Consider the following 9437-nt stretch of genomic DNA (forward strand, 5'->3'; position numbering starts at 1 on the left):
ACATCACGCTGTGATGAGTCGCTTAGATAATTCATGACCTTGCAGCGGTCTGAGAGGGCCGTGCAGCAAGCGGCAGACTTCCTGTGGTCCCACCCAGGCCCGGGTCACATCCACACGGCCGGGGCCACATCGCTCACCCCAACCCTTGTGCTGTACACCCTCCACGCCCTCAAGCACAGCCAAGAACTCATTCCATTGTTCTCAGGAGTGAAACATCCCCATGCACAAGTGGCCAGAACAGCACGCCATGGGCCAGATGTGCGTATGGTATGTGTATGAACAGGGCAAAGCATTGTTTTCAACAAATTCAAAAGAAAACCTAAGAGAAGTTTCTAATGAAGTGCAGTTACTGGAAATTGTTTCAGCTTATTGTTTCAAGCTTGAGTCATTCTTCCATGAAAAAAATTAACTAATTTTAACCTACTGCAAAATGTGCATGGCATGATGCACAGTATGTTCACCGGTGGTTGGTATCATCACATTTTCTGCACCAGTCAAACCACGCCAGAAGTGACAGAACACCTTCTTCCCACTTTTCTGAGCTCATTCAGACCTCTTCAGCATTCCTAACATACCGCCCACGGTGCTAGTAAGGTAGATCTCACCGTGTCTTTTTTATCAGAGGGATTTTCCAATCATACACCACACTTATGACAAATGGGAAGCGGGGAGTTTCCTCTTTCAGGAGAGAAAAAATCCATTTGACTGACCCAGAAACTCAGATGATAAACTATTAACTTACTTCAACTGCATGACGGGCTTATTGGCATTTCTATTCACTTGTTTTAGTGTCTGTTAATTGTTTTTAGTGCAGTATATGATCACTTATATCATACAGAGCGTAATGCAGTATTATGAACTGAGCCATCAACCATTTAATGCAGTGGTTCTGAACCCTTTGGCACATGGCACATCCCATTTCAGAAGCTCAGAAATGGTTTCTTAAAGTCATGTCTTTAATCAAAAGAAAAGAAATCCAGCACAGAAGAGGTTGGGTGGCCATTCTTAAGGAAGGAAAACTGAGAAAATGCTGAGGTATGAAAATTACACAAACTGGACTGAAAATCAGTGACAACGGATCTGATGGACTGAAGAATCCACATTTGATTGAATTCTCATTCTAATAATTAACAATAATTACTGAGGAGGTCAGGAGAGAGTTACAACAGTAAAACATAGTGTGCTTTAAATACACTTTAAAACACAGTGGCCGCTGTGGCATGGTTTGAGGCTGCATTTCAGTCAGTGATGTTGGGGATTTTGTCAAAACTGATGAATAATGAACACAGAAAAGTACCTCCAGATTTTGATCCACCATCTGGAAAGCATCTGATTGACAGCAGCTTCATTTTCAGCATGACGATGACCCCAAACTCACTGCCAATGCAGTAAAATCATACTTGTATATAAAAAGACACAGTGGAGCACTATCAGTCATGGATCGGCCTCCCCAGAGCCCGGACCTCAACATCATTGAAGCAGTGTGGGATCATGTTGACAGAGAACAGAACAAAAGGCAGAAACATCCAAAGAAGAGCTTTGAATGTCCTTCAAGAAGCCTGGAGAACTATTCCTGAAGACGACTTAAAGAAATTATCTATGTTTGCTAAGCCAGCTAGCTAATATAATGTTATTTAAATAAAGACACATCTGGCTCCAAAAAACTCAGTGTTTTATCATCTAATGGTTGCTTTTCCTTTTTTTTTTTTTTTAACCAAAGTGCTAAGAAAAGCTAGTGGATAAAGATGCAGTGTGATTAAAATGATTCTGAATTATTCATTATTAATAATTATTTGAATTATCATATGTTTATTCTCAGTAAGATTTAAAGACATGTTTCTTCTCACATTACAGAGCAAAGCCAGCATTGCATGGTTTACTGATAACTGAAGGTCCTAGTAGTCGTACAGCAACTTAATTGGTGATTGCTTTGCCCAGTGATGCAGTGATGCAGAGATACAGTTATGATTAAACATTTACATCCACTCATCATGGGCATGAACATCATGGTAATTTTAGACTTTTAATGATTTGAACTGCTGACCCAGAGCATGATGCTACCACCACCAGCTGGTACATTTTTCTTAGGTCTGAAAGCCTCGCCTTTACTCCAAACATACCTCTTGTCATTGTGACTCAATTTGTCAATCTTTGTCTCGTCTGACCATAGAACGTTTTGGCTTGTCTATGAGGGCATCTGCAAATTTCAGTCGAGCTTGAAGGTGTCGACTTTGGAGCAGGGGTTACTTTCTTGGTCGGCACCCTCTCAGTCCATGATGATGTGAAATTTTCTTCATGTTTTCACTGAAGACAGTTCAGACTTGAGCCTTGGTGGTCCCTAGACTTTTCCTCTCATCTAAGGATGGAAACTTGGGTCTTCTTCCAGAATTGTCTAAACTGATGATCTTTGAATCTGCAGTTGTTTAGAAATGGCTCCATGAGACCTTCCCAACTTGTCAAATCTACAATTCTCCTTTTTAGATCTTCACTGATTTCCTTGGACTTTCTGGTTGTTCTGAGTATTTATCAATACAATAAATGTTGTTGAAAAATCCTTCATAGAGAAACTACCAGTTGTAGTCACTAATGAGACATTACCAGGCCTTAACCTTGTCAAGTAAAAAATAATCGTAGAATCTTCATTACCACCAAAGATTTAATTGAATGTCTATAATTGAGCTTGTATGTAAACTTCAGGCATCCAGTCTTGTTTTTTAAAGTCATTAAATGTGAATGCTCTACAGTCATTCTACTCTGAAAAAGGAATAGTTCAAAGAAATCATTAAAAACCCCAAATTAACATCACATTCACGCCCAAGATGAGTGGTTGTAAACACATCCCACACAGTCCAAGGCCTAATTTAAATCTCCACCTTAAGGCCTCAACTGTCACACACGTAACTGATGTTATAAGGCATGCAGTAGATGTGTATAAATTAAGGCAGTTACAATTGCAGTTATTTCATTGGCTACTTTTACATGAGACATTTACATTAAATATAACCTGTAGAGTTGTAAATAATTTTTGTCTTGAGGCGACTTATGTTGTGATTTGGCGCTATATAAATAAAATTGAATTGAATTGAATTGAATTGAATGTCAGCTGTGTGTGAAGCAATAGTGCTTAACTGTGCTTGATGGTTTGAAATGCTGTGAACAGGAATGAGACCGCACTTTGTGTCAAATGCCTTGGCGTTACTTTGACGGTCTCAAAGCATGTTTCACACTATCATGGATTTGTGACGTTTACTTTGCTCAAGACCACCTAAGGACTACCTTCCTCATTTGAACATCAGCTAACAGTAACAGATGTTCTGCATTTTTATACCAGTCTATCCGTAACCACAGGAAATTACTGCAGATCAGTGCATCAGCTACACTGAATTAAATCTACTTGTGACGATGCCAATATGAGACAGATTTATGTGACGATTTCTGCCACATCTGCAGGATTGCCGCCAAACATAAGCGCACATGTGTCTCTGTTAAGTCACGTCCTGTGGAAATGGCCTTGACAAATTCACAGAACTGCTACTGACTGCTGGAAACCCGGGGACAAAAACATGCATTAAAGTTTCAGTGAAGGCATGAGGAAGTTAAAGCAGTAAACAAGTGTTAGTCATGAGGCTGAGGAAGTGCTCGCTACCAGCACACAAGAGCCGACGGATCAGGAGTTCAATGGCAATGTATTCTTAGAAACAGGAAGCCTGCAATGCATCCAGTGGCCTGATTCCCATTGAAGTAAATAGAGATGGGTGCAGCTTATCCAGTGGTGCTGTGATGGGTAAACAGGAAAAACAGATCTTTACTGATCTTGCGCTGATGTTTTTACATGTGCATTTCTTCAAGCTGAATTTGCACCTCTGACTTTATCTCAGTTTTAAAGGAAGCCCATGCTACCGAAAACCTCACAGGATATCACATCCTCTAATTTTGATCCAACTTATTAAACTTACTTAGCTCAAGTATTGCAGAAATGTTTCTGCAGAAAATTACAAGGGAGGGGACGGTTCATGATTACCGTAATGATGCTCCAAGCACTGCTCAAAAACCCGCAGATAACAGGAGTCCTTTGTGGATTGAGGTCATGACTATGAAAGGCATGTGAGATCATAAAAAAACCCCAAAAAACACTGGTCGTGTACAGATGCTTTTCATCAATGTGCATTGTCCTTGCAAATGAATCTGTTTAGGAGGAAAAGTAGCCGGTTAAGTGCTTTTACAGCTTCTCTCCTTTGAAATTAATAAAGTATGCGCTGTAAGTACAGATATAGTCTTTTTCCTTTGGGACTTCCTAATGGTACCTGCTCACATACATTCTGGATGAGAAGCAGACAGTAACACACCCTGCTTTGTGTGGAAACAATATTCATTGCAGTGGGAAACACTTTCTGAAGTCAAGGAAATCCCACCCTTAAATAAATATGTGGGAAAGATGGTTAAGATGGTTAAAGATGGATAAAGATGGTCTTGCATTTCAGTTTACATCAGCTTATTTTTATTTACAGCATTGTTTCTCCAGTTTAAATGAGTGCTGTTAGGATTTATCCAGAAAAATGTTACAAAACAAATAAATCACAAAAAACTGAATGAAAAAAAGCCACAAAATACAAACTGTACAACAGCCCAAATTACTTAAGCTCTTCTCTCTGACACAAAACAACAATTTTGGTCTTGTATTCATGTTTTACATCTGCTTTAAAGTTTCAAAATATGTAACACTTATGTGAAACGATAAGACCAGCTTTCCAGTCAGGTTGTCAATACACTACATTTACATTCTAAAAACAGTGGATCTGAGGGCGTAAGGCCACAGTCACACAGTTCTGAGAGACCAGTCTGCAACCATTTGGGAACCATGAGAAAAAAATGTGTATTCCCCTACAGGGTGGTAAGTGGTTGGTGACAACTGGCAGGAGAAACAACCGGCAGTGCTGCATGAAAAACTCTCTATGCTATAGTCCCTGGCGGATAGTTGCAATCACTTGTAGTGCATGTAAGATGCCAACTAGTCTGCAAACACTCAACAACTACTCTCCAAAACTGTGAAAAGTGCAGTGCTAAATGGAACCATTTGTCTTCTAAGTTGAAGCTGGTAATTCATAACTTTTACTTTGAAGGGGAATGTTCTCTATTTCCTGTTTGTGTTGCACTTTTTCAGATTTTTACCAGCTCTCGACTAGTAGTTGATGAGTGTTCAGGTCACCGTCTTGCATTCAAACTATGCATGACTGTGGCATTATGCCAGCAGCCAAAATTGTGATGAGGTTTTTTTGGTGCAGCACCTAGCAACGACAAGTAACCTCCAGCAACTATTCTCCAATACACATTTTTCCCTAGCAACTGGAGTTTACAAGGGGGTCAGGAACTGGTCTCTTGGTCTGTGACTGAGACCTAATATAAAAACATTACTCTGACTAATGTGACATCAAAGGCCTGTAAAATACATCATATATAGACTGCTTACATTGCAAAAAAAATCTCTCTGCGTTCTGGATATTTTGTGACCACAAAGCAATCCTGTCAAATTATGACCAGTATAGCGTGCTATGTTTGTAAGGAAACTTTCATGGTAATCACCTGGTAGCATAGTTTTTGAAACAACATGTTTTCTCACTCACGCAGAGATGAGAAGTAGCCATGGTTATGTAGCCATAACCACCAGGGCCAGAGGAATTTTAGCCGGTTAGCTTCATCAGGGAATCGAACACCTAGCATGGCTCTGTCAAAAATTAGCCATTAGGCTACCAGCTAACTTTAGCTAGCTATATTTCAGCTTGATATTTATTATTTATTATTTACAAAGGAAACACAATCATGTATGTCAGTCTTCTCATTCTCACCAAAAAAGTACTTTGCAAATCCCAAACTACTAATTCAAGAAATCAAAGCTGAGAATCCAAGAATAAAATGTTATAATATAAGCCAGTGTCAAAGATTTCTTTAACAGCAAGGTGCAGTTTGTTCTTCTGAGACACAAAGCACTGCGTACTAGAGGATTCATTGTCATGCAATATTTTAAAAAATTACTTAGAATTGCTTTAGCAAGATTTAATTGATAAGTTGTAGAAGACACTGGTAGGAAAATTTGTTCCCTTTGGAAACTAAATTGCCCTAAACTTTCCCACAAAAAGTACCCACTCCAGTGCAAATACTTCTAGAAAACTGCTGAGGGTCCTTATTTGTTAAATTCAGAACAAATGCCATTATAAAAAAATCTAGCATAAAATTAAAGAACAGCAAAGTTCTGTGTGTCCTCTCAAGCAACTCAAACAAAAACTCACCATGTAGACTGTAACAGCCAAGAGCTGATTTCCCAAAGATTTCTCTGTGTTCACATTGCTCTAGAATTATCTGCTACATGGACACAACCGCCTGTTGCAAGTGAAAAAAATAGATTTCCCCACTGGTTAGAGAGTGATTACTGGAGGTTGCTGCCTGCTGCCAGGTGAAATCGATCACAAAGAGAGACCAAAACCCTCCTTATGATTGTCACGAGCAAATTACCTGTAGTTTGCATTGTGGTTGCAAGGAGGTTGCAAACTGGTCTCTAGGCTGGGGCCATCTGACTCTACATTGCCATGCATCACATGTTTGGCAGTTAAGTAAAGCCTCAATAGAGCTGGAAACACTTTTTTCAACCAATTGCAACTCTTTTGCAAAAGAATTCAGGTTTAAAGCATTTTAAAATTATATTTTCCTTATATCAGACCTGCGAGCTATGCTGTCGACTTCTACATGACAGCCTCACGCTTGTGATCCTAGACAAACCTATTGGCTTTCATTGTTGTTTCCCCCATGTTGTCCTATAAAGTTTCACGCCACCTTGCACCTGCACCGAAAACCTGCAGTGGAAAGGTGCTTCCTGTTTTTAAAGGCCAGAACCAGCAGCTCTACAGGACAGTTTTGTCTTTTAACCTCAGACATATACAGTTTCCCCCCATTTACTTGATTTAAATGACAGTAACAGTGAGAATGACAATAATTATCAGTGCATTGTGTGAAATAAGTGATCCAGAAGTTAGGAGTTTATGTGACAATATTGCTATATACAACAAATGGTTTATAACTGAAACTAATGAAAACAACATTATGTTAAGTCCCTTACAACATGTCATTCATACACAATCAAATTTAAGTACAAACATATCAATCACGTCTCCAGCATTTTGGAATACAACAACAGTGAGCCAAACCAGTATACTTATCTATTAAGTATTAACTTAATAGAGACTGGAGCTGTCGCCAAGCCAGGCAAAATTATTTTGTGGACCTCACTCAGAAAACAAGAACTACATAAATAGAAAATTTACCTCAAAGTTGAGTTCAGTCCTCGTCCCATGCCGCATATCTTTATTTGACAAACAGCTAAAGCATAATTGACATTTTGCAAAGCGAGCAGGTTATTTTTGAATGTGTCTTTTTATCCGTTTCTATTTTAGTTTACGTTATTTTACATATACTTTACAAATGCCATTGATAACCACTACAAATAATATAAATAAAACTTCTTGCTCTTCATGCTCGCTATTCAGCTTAACAGCAAACAGCTGCGACACTGAGCTCCTCCATGAAACTTGAAGTGTCAGAAGGAGTGATGATAGAGGAAGCAGTATTTCACTTAGTTTACCGTCTACTTTTAAATTCCATCAAGCTCTTGAAAATGCCCAGAAAAGATATCCGCACAATACAAAAAAGAAATATTCCCTAGGTTATCTGCACAGTGCAGTACACTTTATTGTTGTTTGATGGCATTATCCTCATAGGATCTTAAGTCTTTGTTCTCACAGTCCTTCTAATGAAGTGAAATATGGGAGGGTGTCTTTTGGTTTAGTTTTTTGCTTTGAAAATGGAAGAAATACCTGTGTTATTTCTCAAAAACCTTGGGAGGAGAGCAAAACAGTAAGTCATGAACCTGAAGAGCTTCACACGAAAGGGCTGTCCGATCGGAATATGTCTGAGTAGCTCTTGCCGTTCATGTGCTCAGTGTGACTCTCGATGCTGTAGCATCGGTGGACTTCGGTCAGCGACGACGCCACGTAGGAGGCCGAGCGGAAGATGTCAGCGTTGGCGAAAGTACCGACAAACTGCATCCGCTGTTGATTCCAGTATCTCCGGAGAATGCTCTGAACCTGCAAGAGGAGGAACAAAGACGATGAGAGAAAAATCCGTGCTGGTGGTTGGACTTATCTCCAAGGGCGGTCCTAGCCTGTTTGGTGCCCTGGGCGAACACTCGCTTTATGCTCTATTTAGAAGAAAATAGAGCACAATTCATGCAGTCGGGGTCAGAAGTTCACTTTTACTCATCATGGGCATGACTGTCATGGCAATGATGTGCTTTTAATGATTTCATTGAACTGTTCTTTTTCCAGGGTAGAGTGATTGCACAGCATACATATTTCATAACTTAAAAAAAACAAAACAAGAACAGGATAAACAAATTTTAATTTATTTTTGGAATTTCAAGAACTAGAAACTACTGAAACATCAGCATCACTGTCCACAGTAACGGCTGTTTTACATGGGCTGAGCTGACCAAGAAAGACGTCGCTGTTCCAAAATCGACACCTTTAAGCTAGACTGAGATTTGCAGCTGCAAACACACATTAAAACTGGTTTTGGAATAATTAAAGCAGGCTAACATCAAGTTTCTGGAATGAGTCAGAATGTACATTTTGGCACTGTGTGGTCAGAGAAAACTGTACACTCAAACCTTTTTTTCCAAAGTCATTAAATGTGTATACTGTACAGTCACAAAGTCAACCACAACGTTCGTGCCCAGCATGAGTCGATGTGTTTGAGCATAGCTGCACATTTTAACTCCAATCACTCGATTCATTATAACATGAGAACCTTTTTTTATTTTTGTGATTTTGACTCTGTATATGACAACAGTGGTTCTTAAATCAAACAATCAAGAGGTGATTAAAGTGCAGACTTTCAACTTTAATTCAAGGGGTTTAACAAACATTTCTACATTAACTGTTGAGGAATTACAACAATTTTTATACACAGTCGCCAATTTTCATTTAAGTGAACAAACTAAGGTAATTTTATATGTAAAGGAATTGTTTAAAGACTTGGATGTAATCAAATCTATAACTCATGGACCTCACTAAGTGCCGCATTTCATCCCTCAATATGTTTTGCTTGGCTTTAGGTCAGCTAACTTATCATCTGAATAATATCCAGTTTCTTTAAGACTATAGCTCTGCAAACTTAAAGATTACTCCTGCTACTCCTATCAGCAGTCACATCGTCAATAAACCAGTCTCACTAATGATGGTGTCCTTCAGAGCAGAATTTTCTTTGACCGCTTAGTGGGAATTCCAGGGAAAAGCTACTAGCAAATGGAAATCTGCCCCATAACTTTCATCTGCTTAGCATGCGCACACCAGCTCACCCTCATCTTCACCAGACTCTTCAACCTCTCACTG

General features: G+C 39.2%; 1 protein-coding gene across 2 annotated transcripts in view; it reads right to left on the reverse strand.

The window, feature by feature from the left end:
* Positions 1-4475: 4475 nt before the first annotated feature.
* The window catches only part of LOC102207333 (calcitonin gene-related peptide type 1 receptor-like), a 17782-nt gene continuing 12820 nt past the window's right edge, over positions 4476-9437 (reverse strand). For both annotated transcript variants that reach the window (XM_005742212.1, XM_005742213.1), the window contains exon 13: positions 4476-8132. In XM_005742212.1, the coding sequence (XP_005742269.1) occupies positions 7926-8132 (207 nt within the window). In that variant the 3' untranslated portion in view covers positions 4476-7925. The remainder of the gene's footprint in view (positions 8133-9437) is intronic.

Source organism: Pundamilia nyererei, unplaced genomic scaffold (genome assembly GCF_000239375.1).
Source record: "Pundamilia nyererei isolate P.nyererei 1_Seehausen unplaced genomic scaffold, PunNye1.0 scaffold00118, whole genome shotgun sequence".
Taxonomy (NCBI): Eukaryota; Metazoa; Chordata; class Actinopteri; order Cichliformes; family Cichlidae; genus Pundamilia; species Pundamilia nyererei.